The sequence below is a fragment of the Crotalus tigris genome, unplaced genomic scaffold, assembly GCF_016545835.1.
Source record: "Crotalus tigris isolate CLP2741 ecotype Arizona unplaced genomic scaffold, ASM1654583v1 scf7180000020347.5012614909:4044961, whole genome shotgun sequence".
NCBI classification, from domain to species: Eukaryota; Metazoa; Chordata; class Lepidosauria; order Squamata; family Viperidae; genus Crotalus; species Crotalus tigris.
Window position 1 is genome coordinate 3,596,573 of NW_024097978.1, and position 17,450 is coordinate 3,614,022.

At 35.1% G+C, this 17,450-nt stretch overlaps 2 protein-coding genes across 2 annotated transcripts in view; one reads left to right on the plus strand and one right to left on the minus strand.

Moving 5' to 3' along the window:
* Positions 1–8,936, minus strand: part of LOC120318665 (tumor necrosis factor receptor superfamily member 1A-like) — a 55,034-nt gene extending 46,098 nt beyond the window's left edge. The window contains exons 1-2 of the mRNA XM_039366595.1: positions 8,760–8,936; positions 749–950 (exon numbers count right to left, since the gene is read on the minus strand). Of these exons, the coding sequence (XP_039222529.1) occupies positions 749–950; positions 8,760–8,798 (241 nt within the window). The 5' untranslated portion in view covers positions 8,799–8,936. The remainder of the gene's footprint in view (positions 1–748; positions 951–8,759) is intronic.
* A 6,519-nt stretch (positions 8,937–15,455) lies between these two features.
* Positions 15,456–17,450, plus strand: part of CTC1 (CST telomere replication complex component 1) — a 32,244-nt gene continuing 30,249 nt past the window's right edge. The window contains exons 1-2 of the mRNA XM_039366645.1: positions 15,456–15,788; positions 16,931–17,174. Of these exons, the coding sequence (XP_039222579.1) occupies positions 15,715–15,788; positions 16,931–17,174 (318 nt within the window). The 5' untranslated portion in view covers positions 15,456–15,714. The remainder of the gene's footprint in view (positions 15,789–16,930; positions 17,175–17,450) is intronic.

Genomic DNA, 17,450 nt, shown 5'->3' on the forward strand with positions numbered 1-17,450 from the left:
TCTCATAAATAAATAAATAAATAAATAAATAACAAATACAGCATTCCTTGCATAGAGTAATCTGTCAGTTTTGGTATATTTGGAGTAGCATGCAATAAGAATAAACATATCCCAAGTTTACCTTAAGGATGTTTGTGCTGTTCTGCACAAGCTAACATACTTTTGCCCATGTTCCTTCAACATATGGTATACTAGCACAATGTCAAGGTTCCGACTAATGAAACACTTCAAAGAACTTCCAGGCATTGTTTATCCTAAAAGCCTTTATTAACAGTGTAACAGATTGTCAGCACATCTTGGATGGATGGATATTCTTGCTTTGACACACAAACTCATAGCGTGTCCAAAGATGCAATTGTACAAAATAAAAGTTTTAGTAATGTTTTATTGAATAAACCACAAAATTAATGGTTCACACATTATACTAAGTCATAAAACACTGCTTTCAAACCACAGAAGTCGAGTTCTCACTTTTCACATTGTTTTAACCAAATAATCACACTATACTTAAATGCAATGTGTCATAGATGTATGAATACTTAATCTTTTCTCTTATGTGATATACATACACAAGAGGGATACCATTATTCCTCCTACATTAGAAAGCTGTCAGTTGCTACAAAAGTTTTCATCCCCAATATTATAAATGTAAGTTTAAAAGAAAGTAACAAATAACATTTTTCAGGGTAAAAATCCTGAAAATACTGAAATGCAAACAGAACAAATAGAATATAAATTAGAGTAATACCTTTGTGGCACTTAATACAGCAGTGAGTTTCATTTGGGTGAAGATAGTGCCCAACTTGGCACTCAATTTCTCTCCTCTCTCTTCCACTCAAATGAACGAAGGCATGTTTCTCTGCTAAAACCCCACGGATTTGTATGGGCTCAGAAAGAAGTGGTATTGCCAAGGATTCCCCAATTCTCAACTGAATCAGGATTAAATTTACCTGTGAAAAATAACAGTGAAGTAAGGCAATTTTCATCAAAGGCTGATGATCTCTTTACCAGTTAGCTCCTCCACAAAGGCATATTCTTTAAGACAATGGATTCTAGAATACATATTCTCAAAGTGAGAGTAATAGTATTATTCAGATTGTTGATTATAGTGTCATCCAGATAAGGGATAAAGCATTATAAAAAGGGCAATAAAAAATAAGCAGCCATCCTGCACATTTTATTCGCTTTTGTTGAATTGCACAAGATTCTCCATCTTCTAACAGGCAAATCTATTTACCAGTACTACATGGCAACAATTAGCATATAAACTATTCTGACTGACCAGTACAAATTAAATTCAATTTTGGAAAAAAAAAGGACCATTAAACCTAGAACACTCCTCTAATGAATATTCTACAATTAATACAATGTAACAAAAAGTGAATCCATCAGCATTACATGACAAAACGGGCAACTGGCTGCAAAAGTATCGTCTGTGGAGGAATAGGCAAATCAATTAAGTCTGGTTTGAAGCAGGGCAAGACACTGGGATCATAGATTTTGTAAAAACATTTCCTTATCTTTTTTATTTATATGGGTTTTCAGTTCATACCCTATAAGGTAGAATAAATTCATATGTGGCTCATAATAAACCATGATTTAAACAGTTTTGTTGAATTAGTCCACACAACATATTAAACACAAAGTAAAAGAGCCACATTACAATTTAGCATGATACAGGTAGTCCTCAACTTACAACAATTCATTTAGTGACTGAAGTTGCAACATAAATGAAAAATGTGACTTAGGACCATTTTTCACACTAACGACCATTACCTCATGGTCACATGATTAAAATTCAGATACTTGGCAGCTGACTCATATTTATGACAGCTGCAATGTCCCAGAGTCATGTGATAATCTTTTGCGACCTTCTGACAAGCAAAGTCAATGGGGAAGCCAGATTAACAGCCGTTTTACTAACTTATCAACTTCAGTGATTCATTTAATAATTATGGTTAGAAAGATTGTAAAATGGGACAAGACTCACTTAACAAATATCTCAGTAATAGAAATGTTGGGCTCAATTGTGGTTGTAAGTCAAACACTATCTGTATATAAACTAAACTGCTTATTTTCTTCTAGTCAAGGAAAACATTGATTCTAGTAAGCATATTGTTTGCTCTGAAAATAGCATATGTAGCTATGCTTGTAACAATGTCCAACATTCTCAAAAAAAAAAAAAAATCAAGTGTTTAAAAATAAGTGCAAAAGATATAACAGAAAAAAAAATACAATGTATAAGGTATAATACTGTATAGCAGTGTTTCTCAACCTTGACAATTTTAAGGCATGTGGACTTCAACTCCCAGAATTCCACAGCCAGAAGTGGGAGATGAGGTCCACATGCCTTAAAATTGTCAAGGTTGAGAAACACTGCTGTATAGGTTACAGACTTACAACCATTCATTTAATCATTGTTCGAAATTACAACTTTAAAATTTAAAAAATTACTTTAAAATAGTGAGTTATGACTGTTTTTCACACTTATGTCTGTTGCAACATTTCAGAAGCAGAAAATGCTGTTGTTCCATAGGTTAACAAATGTTGTAGCAGTAGTCACGGAGATACACAGAATGAAGATAGTTAGAATATGGCAGTGGTGGCAAACCTATGGCATGAGTGGCAGAGGCGGCACTCAGAGCCCTCTCTGTGGGCATGCGCGCCATCGCCCCAGTCCTAGGCCTTCAGCTGGGTTTTATAAAACCTTTTCGCTTTAGGCCTCTGCCGCCATGTGCAAAAAAAAAAAAAAAGGTTCAATCAGTCAATTTCAACTTCTCACAGGGAAAAAAAAAAGATCTTGCAAAGTTGAAATTGATTGATTGTCTCACCCAGTCTGCCGGTATCACCGCAGCCACGCCCACCCAATGGGCCACGCCCACCCAATGGGCCACACCCACCTGGCACTTGACAATGCATAAGTGGGTTTTGGGTTGCAGTTTGGGCACTCAGTCTCTAAAAGGTTCGCCATCACTGGAATATGGTATTTGTCTCTCAGTACAACATGTTAAAAATTCATTCTCATTATCTACCAAGTCAATATTCCTGCTTTCATCCAATTTTTCCGTATCACCATCTTTTCCCCAATTTTTAATGTTTGGATTTCCCCATAAAGTAATCTAGTGTGGGAAAAGGTTGTTGTTTTTATAATGTATAAATCTTTGTGTTTTGTTTCTTTTGTTTTTTTCTATTTGTGTTGTTATTTTAAAAGCAATAACAATCATTTTAAAAAGTTAAAGTAACATTCTAACTGCCACATCTTATTCAGTTTTTCTGGCCAGATAACTTTAACAGCCTTGTTTAATCAATTAACAATTATTAATATAAAAATTAATGAGCTGAAGAAAACATCTGAGCCTACACAGGGTCCTCTACACAGAAATAGAAAACACTCCTCTTTCAGGAAGTTTCTTATGTTTTACTGACTTACCAGCAGCTTGGAAATTGTTGTGCAACTTAAAAGGTTCATTAAAATAAATCTTTGCTCTCATATGCCAATATAAACAACTTGTTCTGTCTATTCTTAGTAACAGTATTAATGTGGAAGATAGGCTTTTATGTGGAGGTTTTTAAGAAGACTGGACAGCCACTTGTCTGAAATGATATAGGTCAGGGACTCCTACTTGAGCAGGGGGCTGGACTAGAAGACCTCCAAGGTCCCTTCCAGCTCTAATCTGATTGATTGATTGAAACTGTTTTATCTTTTTCCTAACTTCCCTGCCAGCCTCACACTGTGTATCTGGGTCACGACATGCGTCCTTCTGCTAAAAAGGGAATATGTGAGGTAAAACTGTCAAGAACTCAGTTCTGCCATCAAGGGGCCTAAAACTGAAGATCCTCCTAAAAACATCTGGAATTTTCCTCATCCAGGTGCTTACTGACCATTAACTAATAATCATGTTTTCAATACTTGGGGGGGGGGAGAGAAAGGAAAATAGAACCCTGCAAACATTTTTTTGTAGTACGTAGGAACAAAAGTATAATGGATGTGCTAGAGGTCACCTTTTAAAAAGACCAATCTCTTCCAATCAGTTTTTGAAAAACTTCAGGCAGTTTACAGAGCTACGTAAGGATAGAAAGCAATACAGGACATAGTTTCAATTGCTTTTCTACTTATATTTTGTAATTATTTTTCTGAAAAAATCTCAGTATCAAGACTTAGAGAGAGTGAACTTGACAACAATAACACAACATCAGAATTGACTCAAAATATTTCTCAGCATTAGTCATCAAAACATTCCCTTCAGTTCCATATTTATTTAGAAATTATGACTGGATTCACATTCGTGATAGATACCTATACAAACCATACTTTGTTGAATAAGATATGATGGGCTTGATTCATACAAAATAGTAAAAGAGTATTCAGATGACACTGTATATTAATCGTCCCCACCACCACACCCAGCCTTAAACCAGGTCTGCTGTTTTTAATTAGTTGGAATTATAATCTGAAGTAAACAGAGAAAATTATTTGCAGCAAATTACTAGATTCCTCTCAGCCTCATGTTTGCAACAATCTTTATCTTAAATGGATTTTTTTCTCATATATCACATCATTTCAGCTATCACGTTTTCATGTTTCCTTTTCTTCCATGTCTGTTGGTTTTAAAAAATAAAGATTTGTTGCAATTATCACTCTTACATTATTGTCTCAATTTTTAATTGTCTGTCCAAATAGTCATCAAGAGAGGGGCTACTGGAGATGTCTCCCTCCTCAAGAGATACCGGGACAGGCTTTCTCAATAACAGCCCCTATTCTTTAATACATATGACCCCTATGCTATTTAGATTTTGTAAATGAGTCGAAGCACCACTGTTTCTGCGTGTATCGAATCCTAGAGGTGGTTTAAGTTATGGAACACCTATGAGATTTTTTAAAAATAAGAAAATATCTTATTTTTGTATGTCACACTCTTTAGTATGTTTTTGCTGTATTATATATAGAACCCTTGTTGATAGAGACAAGGTAGAAATATTTTAAATAAATGTAAAATATAAATAAGTGCAAAATTTTAACAACAAACATGTTTTTTATTTACAATATACATATACTTCTGCTTTAACCCCATATTTGAATTTTTGCTTAGATAAGTTTTGATTGTTTCAAACAGCCACCATTTTCATTAATTTCATCTCCAACAGTACAATCATGCTTCTCTCTTGGATAACATTATGTTGTACTTTTTGGCAAGTATGACAGAAGGAAGACACAGTTTTATTCAAAGCATGCTTGTATGATTGTATTCAAGACAGAATCTCTAAACTAGGGTCTATCTGAAAACCAATATATTACTACCAACATGCCACCAAATAGGAGGTACCGGTATATTTTATTTTATCCCCTTTTTATTTTTATAAATAACTCAAGGTGGAGAGCATATCTAACACTCTTCCTCCTTATATTTTCCCAACAACAACCCTATGAGGTGGGTTGAGCCGAGGGAAAATGACTGACCCAAAGTCATCCAGTTGGCTTTCATGACTAAGGAAGGACTAGAACTCACAGTTCTGGACTTCTAGGCCAGCACCTCAACCACTACATCAAACTGGTAAATGCAGTGCAGTATGGCAAAACATTATAAGATCATGGATTCAAAGCAGAACATTATTAAAAACAAAGATGATTTAATTGTCCAGATACTTTGACCAGTTGTATATTGAATGGTGAAGAAATTCAGCATCATAGAGACAACGAAAATGTCAATTACAATATACTAAAACCAGGTAAAGAACTTGATCTTTGTTAAACTAGGTGTCCATTTCTAACCACAATGATGCTAGGATAATGAAATTTACATCATGATTTCATAATAAAATTTCTTCGCTTTTATACTTGCAGAGATGTAAATTCACTTTTCCCGATATCTTTGTTAAATTCTATAGAACCATTCCTATTATTAAAATACAACTTCATAAATTTGTAAAACAACATGGAAGCATATTACCAAATTACATTAGTCTGCGTTTCAAACCTAACAATGTCAAACTGATGATTCTTAAAGAAAGCATTAAGTATTTTATATGTGTGTGTGTGTGTGTGTGTGTGTGTGTGTGTGTGTGTGTGTGTATATATACATTTCTAATGAACATTTTTATGAGTGTACCAATATTCTATCAGGAGCATACAATAGGTTCACAATTGCAGACAGTTTAAGAAATCTGTACAGTACTGTGGAAAGTTTTCCAGAGTATGGGCTGCTGCTATTAATGTGTTAATGCTTTTAGGTCTTAATGTAACAAGTATCTTTATTCCTATGTAACTGATTAATAAGTTTAGCTGGCAAGCAACTGGAAATTTATATTTTGGGCTCTTTTAAAGAAATGGCTTTTTTGGGCGCGGTGGCGCGAGCCTGTAATCCAGCTACTCCGGAGGCTGAGGCTGGCAAATTATTTAAAAATAATTATGAAAGGTTGTGGGTCAGGGTACAGAAGGACTTGAAGAATTGGGAGAAGTTGCAATTATCCCTCATGGGAAGAATTGCAGTGATAAAAATGAATATTCTACCCAAGTTTCTTTTTTTTGTTTCAAATGTTACCGATTTTGAAAAATGAGATTAATTTAAGTGAGTGGCAGAAGGGTCTTAATAAATTTATTTGGGCAGGGAAAAAGCCAAGGGTTAAGTTTAAAATTATGCAAGACTTCCGTGAGAGGGGTGGACTCAAGGTACCAAATTTGAAATTATATTATGATGCGGTGGTTTTAACACTAAGTAGTGATTGGGTAAATTTGACAAATCCGGAGATACTTCATTTAGAGGGATGGGATTTACTTTTTGGGTGGCATGCCTATTTAATATTTAATAAAAAAATGGATTGGGTCTTTAAATCTCATATTTTAAGAATCTCTTTACTTAGGACTTGGAGAAAATATTATAAAAGTGATTTTAAAGTTCCATTATGGGCTATACCTTGGCATGCGAGAGAAGGAATAAAAAGAGGTGTAAGAATGGATATGGTGTCTTATAGTCAGCTACTTAGATGGGATGGGCAAAACTGGCAGTTAAGATTACGGGAAGATTTAGCGCAAGAAAATATTATTTATTCTTGGTTCCAATCTAGGCAACTAGTAGATAAATGGAAGGTGGATTGTAAATTGGGTTTTCTTAGAGAAGATGGAAATCTTATTAAGCAAGTCAAGGATCAAAGACAAACCCACATCAAGAGAATCTATGGGGTTTTAGTTGAAATGGACTCAGAAACGGAATTAATTAAAGACTGCATGATTAGATGGGCGCAGAATTTTGGTGTCCCAGTCTCATTGGACATCTGGGAAACCATTTGGGTGAGAAATGTCAAATTTACACAAGCACAGAACCTTAGGGAGAATTTTTATAAAATGTTTTATAGATGGCACCTTGATCCACAAAAAATGTCTCTTATGTACCCTGACGTGCAAACCAAATGTTGGAGATGTGGTTATAAGGATGCTTCCTATTATCATATTTGGTGGTCATGCAGAGAGATAAAAGCATTTTGGATCAAAATATGGTGGAATATTCAGAGAATTTTTAGAAGGAGGGTAAAATTTACTCCGCAATTATTTTTGTTGGGCATTGTTACAGATTGTGATACAAAGGAGGTTGTATTGATGTTAAATTTGATTACAGCCGCCAGGCTGTTAGTAGGACAATACTGGAAGAAGGAATCTTTGCCTACATTGCAGGAATGGTTTCTTAAAGTAGCTTATCTGGCGGAAATGGCAAAGATTTCGGTTTTCTTAAAGCAACAAACGCAAGAGAAGTTTCTTGCCGTTTGGGACAAATGGATAAAATTTATACAATTTAGATTGGGTATAAGAAAATATCATATAGCTTTTTCATAAGTTTTATTTTTATATATAGAGAATGTTATATATAGATATTTTTTTATATATATATAAATATAAATTTTTTAATTTAATTTCTTATCTTTATTTGTTAATTTTTAACTAAGCCTATATTCTGCTCTGGGAAGCTCAGGGGGGGGAAGGGAGGGTGTTTGTGAGGGGTGGGGGATGGGGTTTTTTTTTTATATGTGATGTTTAGTTTTTTTCTGTATATGTTGTTTTTTGTTTTGTATTGTTTTTGTCTTTTTGTAAAATTTATAAAACTTTCAATAAAAAAAAAAAAAAGAAATGGCTTTTTTCCCTCTGTGTGAACAACAAAATATGATTCCTATGGAATGTTTTTTTAAATAATTCTCCCCTTATTTGTGTGACTGATTATTTATTTTGATTTTTTTGGAAATGTTCCCTGTTTGGAAGTGAACATTCACAGCCACCCTGCCCTATTTTGAATATCTTCTGGATGTTAAGGAAGTTGTTAAAAGTAATGAAAGGACTAAAAATCATTCTCATTTATCTCTAACAAAGTCACCTCCTTGAAGTAATATTAACACAGACCTAGAGAATGAAAACACATTATCCAAACAAATAAAAGATCAGAAAGATCTCACCAACTAAAAGAGGTCCATACACTAAAATAATTTTTTCAGAGGCAATCTTTATGACGATTGCTGCCAAATCTTCAAGGGAAGAAGAATCAATCAACAGAGAAAAACAAACAGGGACAAAATTGAGACTATTATCCAAGTTATCTAACATCAATATTCTCTCCTATATTATGCCTGGCAACAGAGACCACCCATTTCAGATTAACAAATATGAAATAATTAGAAATCAAATATAGTAGTAACTAATATTCTCCTTCAGCCTTTATGATCATATCCCCCAAAGTTTCACTTTCTCCTTCAGCCATTTTCTTTAAATGTCCACTTACCGGAATTACTAAAACTTGAAAGAACCCCAGTGGGATCATACTTTGGCCAGCTTGCCCCTTACATTTGCAGAGTGGGCCCCTGGCTGCGTGACCTTTGGCAGCTCTTCCAAAAAGGGAAGAGAGTAAAACTTCTGTGCCTGGTAATCCAAGTTCCTTATAAAACAGGAAGCCAAAAGCAAGGAAAGGGTGGAGACATAAATTCCCACCCACATGAAATATTAGTCCATCCACCCTATAATGTTCAGAGGAATCTACTCATAGAATGTGAAGGCAGTTAACCCATTCATTCTCAGTAAACTAAGTTCTGCACAAGAATCCCATGGAAGAAGGATAGATTTTATTTTCAAAAGACTACCTAATAAGATGCCTCAAAGAAAAAAAATCAGTTTGGCACTTTGAAAAGCTAATTTCATCCTAGCTTTCCTTTTCCCCAAATGTATTGTAAAATGTCCATAACAAGGTTAGACTGTGATTTAGCATGTTAACACCAGGTCTATATGTCTGATTTTAGATTTTATCTTTAGTGTGGGATTAATCCAGCCAATTTAGGTTTATTCTACAAACCATGGTTAACTATGGCAGTTTAGTGTGTGAAAAGCACCACATAATATTCATACAACATGCCAACTCTGGCATAGTTTCCTAATAAACAAGCAACAAACTAAATGGCATTTGGCCTTTTCCCCGTAAAAACTTTTGAAGGAAATTCAAATGAACTATCAGAGACATGTGGGGTGGAGCTGGCAGAAGATATAATTCACATTAGCATTTTAAACACTTTCAAATAAGTACTGTTACTTGCCTTAAAAAAGCCAATTTGGTGTAGCAGTTAAAGTGCTGGCTTAGAAACCAGGAGACTATGATTTCTAGTCCTGCCTTAAATATGAAAGCCAGCTGACTGACTTTGGGTCAGTCACTCTCTCTCAGCCCAATGCACCCACAGGGTTGTTGTTGTAGGGAAAATAGGAGGAAGGACTATTAGGAACCTTCACTGGCTGTGACGTCATCGTGGAGCGGGTGAAGGAAAAGACCTCTGTTCCTAAATCCCGAAAAATCTTCACTAAGAGCCCGGCAAGGGCTTTACTGATCCCGGAGAGATTGGTAAATTAAAGAGGAAGCTTCAGAGAATCCGGGTGGAAAGCAAACACCTGAGCAGACAGGAGTAGCACTTTTAAAATTGGCGGAGAAGAAGCTGGTCTCTAAGGCCGGCCTGGAGCGATGGTGGCAGTCTGACAGGGAAGCGAAAAGTAGAACTGACAGCTTTGTACTGGAGACAAGGAAAACCTCTGAAGGAGGTCAAAGAATGATACTGACCATGTTGGGTAAAGAAAAAGAAAAAGCAGAATTGGCAATGAACCCACAGAGCATGCAGATAACACTACAAGCGATTCAGGAAACAATGATGAAGACTCAAGAGGCAATAGCAAACAATCATGAAAAAACGAAAATACATCACAATCAAGAATGATATTGGAGAAATGAGAGACGAAATTAAAAACATGAATAAGATAGGGAATATACAACAAACAATGATGGAAAAAGAACAAAGAATTCAAAAAGTCGAAAGAAAAATGGAGCAAGTTGATAGTAAAATAGAAAGGATGGAACAGAAATCGGAGCAAGTAAATAGGGAGTTGAAAATGAAAAAAGCTGCGTTCTTCCTAAGATTTCAAAATATCGTAGAGGAAAAGGAAGAAGATTTGGGAGATAAGAGGGTGGAGATATTGGCTGAGATATTAGGAAAGAACAAACAGGAAACAAGAAGAGACATAGACGAAATATAAATTATGCATACAAATTATGCACGAAGGCATAGATTGGCGAGAGAGGTGCATATAAGGTTTACTAGAAGATGAATAAGGGATGAAATATATAAAAAAACAAGAGACGAACCGATAATATATAAGGGTAAAGAAATAATTGTATTAAAACAAATACCACGTAGAATACGAAATCAGAGATGAGAATACCAATTTCTAACAACCCAATTAACTAAATATAAAGTTATGTTTCGATAGTTAGTGCCTGAAGGCATATTTCTAACATGGCAGGAAAAATAATATGACATAGATACACTCAAGAAAGTGCAGGACTTTTATGAACGTTACTTTGTGCAGTGAGAAGAACAAGCAAGTAAGAAAGAGCCAGAGAATAAAAGTCAGGATGAAGACCTATTAGAAGAAGTTGAACAAGAAAGAGAAACACAAAAGATACAAGAAAGAGAAAGGTTAGAAAGAGAAGGAGCAAAAGGAAGGGTAATAGAGACAAGAAGCATAAAAAAAAACAGATCAAGTAAAAAATGGGAGACGCAATTAAGCTCTTTTCTGTAAACATTAATGGTTTAAATATACCAAGAAAAAAGAGTACAAACCTTTAACAAATTAAGGAAATTGGATGCAGACATGATATGTCTTCAGGAAGTTCATATAAAAAATGATCATAGAAAACTACTAGAGAATGTAAAATTAGGAACACTATACACAACATTAGCACAAAACAAAAAGGAGAAATTGCTATGTATGTCAAAGAAAAAATAAAATCAGAATTAATATATTCGGATGATTATTATTTGGTGCATATAATGCTGTTAATAAGGTGTTGGAGGAGGCGAAGATATCGACAACTTGGACTGAAGCAATCATCACCTTCATCCCTAAGGAAGACTCAGACCAGCAACAAATTCAAAATTATAGGCCGATTTCTTTACTGAATACAGACTATAAGACATTTGCAACAATAATAGCAGAAAGGATTAAAAAAAATTTGAATAACTACATCCACCCAGATCAAAATGGACTTCTACCAGGACGACAGATAAAAAATAATATGAGGATAATAATGAACACTTTAGAATTTTATGAAGTCCATTCTGAAAGACAAGCTATACTGGTTTTTCTTGATACCCAGAAGGCATTTGATCATCTGAATTGGAAGTTTATTACAACACAATTGAACTATACAGATTTTGGGACAAAATTTGGAAAGACGGTTGAGAAAATATATACTAAACAAACAGCTAGGGTAATTATAAATGATGAAATGATTGATATAACCAAAGGAGTAAGACAAGGATGCCCACTTTCCCCTCTTCTATTTATTTTATCATTAGAAATACTCCTGACAAAAATCAGAGAGGACCAAGAAATAAAGGGTTTAAAAATTAAGAAGGAAGAATATAAGGTTCAAGCCTTCACTGATGATTTGGTATTCATTTTGGAAGATCCATTAGAAACCGGCCTTAAATTGATTAAAAAAATAGAAGAATTCGGTGAGGTAGCCGGACTTAAGATCAATAAGAATAAATCCAAATTAATAACCAAAAATCTTACAAAGGCACAGGAAGATAAAACAAAGATAAGTATAACCAAGAAAATAAAATATTTAGGGATCTGGCTTACAGCGAAGTGCTCCTCGATTAAGGAGGATAATTATGATAAAATATTACACCAGATAAAAAAAGATTTAGAAAATTGGGAAAATCTACACATTTCATTTTTAGGGAGGACTGCTACGGTCAAAATGAATATATTGCCAAAAATATTATTTCTGTTCCAAGTTATTCCAATAAAATTAGGGAAAACATTTTTTCAAGAATTAAATAAATTGGTCACTAAATTTATATGGCAAAGGAAAAAACCCAGGAGTAAATTAAAACTCTTGAAAGATATGAAAGTATATTGGGAAATATACTACCAAGCATCAAGCCTAACTTGGCTAAAAGAATGGATGAAATTGAAAAATACCAGAGTTTTAACAATAGAAGGACATGACTTGCAAGCGGGGTGGCATGCATTTCTATGTGACGAAAAATATAAAATACACAGATACTTTCAAAGACATATAGTTAGGAATGCATTGCTACAGACTTGGGAAAAAATGAAACAAAAACATTATACAAGAATTCCAATGTGGTTATCCCCAACAGAAGCTCTGAAACACCCAAACCTATAAATAAGATAATTAGATCCAAGGAATTAGTAAACCAACAGGGAAACCTGAAAACAAAACAAGAATTGGAACAAGATATAGGCAGAGAGATTGACTGGTGGACATTTACACAAATTCAATCTAAATATACAGAGGACAAAAAATTATATGAAATACAAAAAGAGTTGCAAGAATTGGATAAAATTATACATCGAACAGAAATAAAATTAATTAGCAATTTATATAAATACTTATTGAGATATAAAATGGAAGACGAGGTTGTCAAAGACACAATGATTAGATGGGCAAAAATTTTTGGATATAATATAGAATTGGAGAAATGGGGAAAAATATGGGAAACAAACATAAAATTGACTATGTCTGCAGCATTCAAGGAAAACCAGTTGAAGATGTTTTACAGCAAAGCTTGCCAAGATGTTCCAGAACAATTTGCCAACATGTTGGAAATGTAAAAAAGTACATGGAACATATTATCATATATGGTGGACATGCCAAGTTGCGAAAAAATACTGGACTAAAATAAAAAGATGGATGGAAGAAATAATAGACCAACCTGTAGACTGGAAACCAGAGATCTTTCTGCTGGGTATTTTAAACAGAAAATATAGTAAAGAAATACGGTACTTAATTCTACATGTAACAATGGCAGCAAGAATAGTATACACAGTTCTGGAAAAGTAAGAATATGCCATCAGAAGAAGAAGTGGTAAGAAAAATTCTCGACTGTGCTGAGATCGACAAATTAACAAAAGAGATAAAAGAAAAGAAAGACACAGAGTACTATCTAATATGGAATAAGTGGTATGACTGGTTGGAGATTAGAAATAATAAATGAGAATAAATGTGGAAAGGTCAAAAATGGAAAATGTGTGTATAATAATGTATAGTAATAATAATATGTATTATTTTTAGTATGAAATATAGGATGAAGGTAGAAAAATGCAAACAAGAAACAATGGGACAACGACAAATATATCTAAAGAAAAATAAGGGGGGGAAATGTAAATAATAGAAGATTACCCTTACGAAATTGCTGTTAAAAAAAAAGAGTATACACTATGTCTGTATGTGTGTTATGTTTTTGTTGTTTTAAAAAATAAAAATTAAAAAAGGAATATTCACTGCTTTGAGTTACTTATAAAATAATACAGGTAACATAAAAATCTAATGAATAAATATATAAAGCAACCTGCACCAACAGGAAAGTCTGAAAGTATCACAAATGCACATTCTTGAAGAGACTATTTCACTGTTTTTTGTAACCTCAACCTGCAACTTTATCAGCTATAAAGGAGGAAGGAGAACACATTATTATTAGCAATTTTGATAATGTAATGAGAAAATTTTAATTTCTCAGCTCCCCAGAAAAGTAAACAAAGCAAAGTTGCCTTTGTGTTGAACTTGACTTTGCCAATTACATGGATACAACGTGCAGGGATTTTGGCAGTGAATAGGAAATGGCTCACCACTCCTTATCTTCTATTATCAGCAAAGTGGGCTGGCTGCTGCCTTTAAAAAAAAAAAACCCTCATCATAAAAATCTGATTACACTGAATTTTAGCAACATGTATGTAGCTTTAGCTTTATTTCACACTTGCAATATTCACAGTGAACCATATTACTAAATTCTCAAAAACGATAATGCATATTTTTAAATTAGGATTTTAAAATGTTTCTTAATCCCTTTTTTGTTTTTATGACTTTCAGCCTAGGACTAACAATAATGGACTCTATTTTCTATTTAGCCTTTTTTTATAAAAAGGTATTGATGTAAAATAATTTATTCTCTACAGAAGATAATTTAGATAGACCCTGAATTCCCAGCTTTTATTCAATCTTCCCATGGTCTCTTTCAGAATTTATACTGGGAAACTACAGATGCTGCAAAATTCTAAACTTTGCAGTAAAGTTTTAGAGGCAGCAATCAGTTCCATCTGAAGTCATATATATTTAAATAAGGGAAAAGGAAACTAGGAAGTCTGACTTATTAACCACTGCAGATGAGTCTTTTCGACCCTTATTTAGAGGGCTCTATGATAGTGAAAACACATGTATTTCTGTACACTCGAAAAACTGAAACAATCGCTTCTTCCGTCTCTTTTGACCGCAACTTGTCTATAGAATAATGAAAAAGTAGAGACGACAATCCTATTTACGTTAGGGTGCCTCCACCTTTTTGTTAGGGTGGAAGGGAAAGCTGCAACTAGAGAAAGACCTTGTTTTTCTAAGACAGATTTACTCCATGCATCGATTTTCAACTTATAAACGATTTTAAGTTGGAAAATTTAAGTTATTTTTCTCTATCCATACTACCTTTAGATGCAGATCTGATCTGAGCAATAGTCTATGAAGTCAATTTATGCAATTTATGCTTGATACTCATAGCGTGCATCTCGTCTCGGGATGCAAGGTAACAGCCGTTTTTCAAAAGGCAAAGACGGCTAGATCCCCTGGCAGACGTCTTAATGAGCAACTAGCTCGCCCTCAGTTGATACCCCAGCTGCGCTCCCTCTGCTTTTTCGCAGACCTTTCGTGAGTGACGACATCCGGGCTGCAGCCTCCTTCACTTTGCAACGTGTGTGCAAATGAATTGCCTGCGCCCTGGAAGTTCCTAAGCGCTATTTTTAAACACTGAAATATGAAGCAAAAATAGTATTTCATACAAAATATTTATAGGGGATGAGATGGAGAGAATAGTATACTAAAAAATTCAGTTCCAGGTAGCTTCAAATATGCTTAGCCAAGTTATATCTGTTTTTGGCATAATCTGCGGTTTGCAGCTATCCTTGTTGCTTACTGAATTCCGTGCAGTTTAGCAAGGAAGTCGTGAACAGAAGCGTCTGCGCGGAATAACATGCAGGGCGGTCTTCCCTGCAATCCCTGGCGCCGTCTTCCAACGGCCAGAAGGGGCGGGCGATGAAATAGCCGCTCCTGGTTGTCTCCGTACAGACGCCCTTGCGTGTTGTGCAGGCTGCGCTTCCTGCTTTGCAAGAGCGAGAATAACGAGATGGCGAGCGCCCACCGGCAGTCGTTGAAGCGTTTGTGGAACCCGGATAGCAGTAGCCCCGCGCGCGCCGGCAGGTGGGGGGACACAAAAGGGGGCGATGTCGCCGGCGTGACATTTCAATCGGCTGTCCATCTTATTTTTTTTCTTCCCTTCCGCCTCCTCTCCTACTCTCTGCTTACCAATACTCCGAGAGGAATGAGTTTGCTGAACTAAAACGTTTATTGCTAGTTTGTGGTTTAGTTTTTGTGCGAGGACATCTAGCGTGATTAGTTTAAGATTGCGTACTGCGTACGGGAGCATAAGCTGTCAGTTTAATCCAGTAAATGTGGTTAGTCGTTTGGCGTCTCGCGCCAGCAAGGCACTTGAAAGCGAAAATCTCCTTCAGCCCCAACTAATCTTAGTAAAACCTCCCTTGAAAGGGTCGGATGGTGTTGGTAGTTAAAGTGTTGGACAAGTTGGGGAGAAAACCAGGTTCTACTTTGCCCTCATTCAGAGAAGTTCATAGCACAAATTCAAAACGGAAGACTAAACCTCTGGCCCCGGTGATTGACTCAGATCGGATCCTGCAACATTATTCTAGGAAACGTATATTTGCCTTCATTTGCGATAATTATCATTCATGATATTGCACAACTAATCTATTTTCCTTCCTACCCTCTGCCTCAAAAATCCATCAGTTTAGCCATTCTATGCATCTGATGAAGTGAGCTGCGGTTCATGCCTTTTAATAAAATGTGATACTTGGGAAAAGAACAGATATGCTGCTCATTGGGAAGCAAAGTGAAATACAACAGCCAGTATAGCAATAAAAGTAAAGAGAAAGTTTCTTTCAAGTTGAACTCAACTTCTTGTGAATTGCATGGACAAGTCTACAGTATATTGGTTTCTCAGTAGTATTGTGTAAATGGTCCCCTCTTACCCTTTTCTTAAAAATATTTTCAACTGTACATTCCAGAGCCCTGGAGTTTCTAGTATTTTTTCATCCAAGCACAATTAGATCTGACTCTACTTAGCTTTTCCGTAATGGTTAGATTCTACCACCTGCTGTGACAGTTTAATAAACCCATTGTTTATAATTAATATTTTACAGATGTATCTTGTTTTATTTTCAAAGGTCAAAACAATTTATATGGAGGTCTTTATTTGTTTTAACTCTACAATAACAACATTTATGTCTTCATTCTTCACTATAAATTAACTTAATTATATGTTTCAGCATTACTTCTATCTCTGATCTTCAATCTCGGTGTATACCTTGCTGTAGTCGTTTAACCTCAAGTTCTGATGAATTCAGAGAATGGATCCAACAGAATGAAACTATTTTGCCTGACCAGAAATATTTTGAACAAACTCATTTGATGCTCATAGGCTACTTGAGAATTGAAACACCAGGAAAAAAAGATAAGATGATGGATGGAAGTGTTTATTTGCAAGATAACACTGGAGCACTTCCCTGTGTGGTATGGCACTAAGATGTTCTGTTGTTTATCTATCCAGTGCTGCTTAGGAGAGAGACATTGCAGATCTTAGCAGAAAAAATAAATTTAACAGTGAAGATTGGGGGTCTTTAAAATCATTCTCATTATGCACTGGGATAGATCTGGGTATCCAGTTAAATAGAATATGGAGCTGGATCAAGACCATGTCTTTTTGTTTCTTGCAATCATCAATTAACTCTGGTGTGCTCATAAACAGGAATTGGAGGCATACCTCTTGATGCTTAGCATCTGATTTTT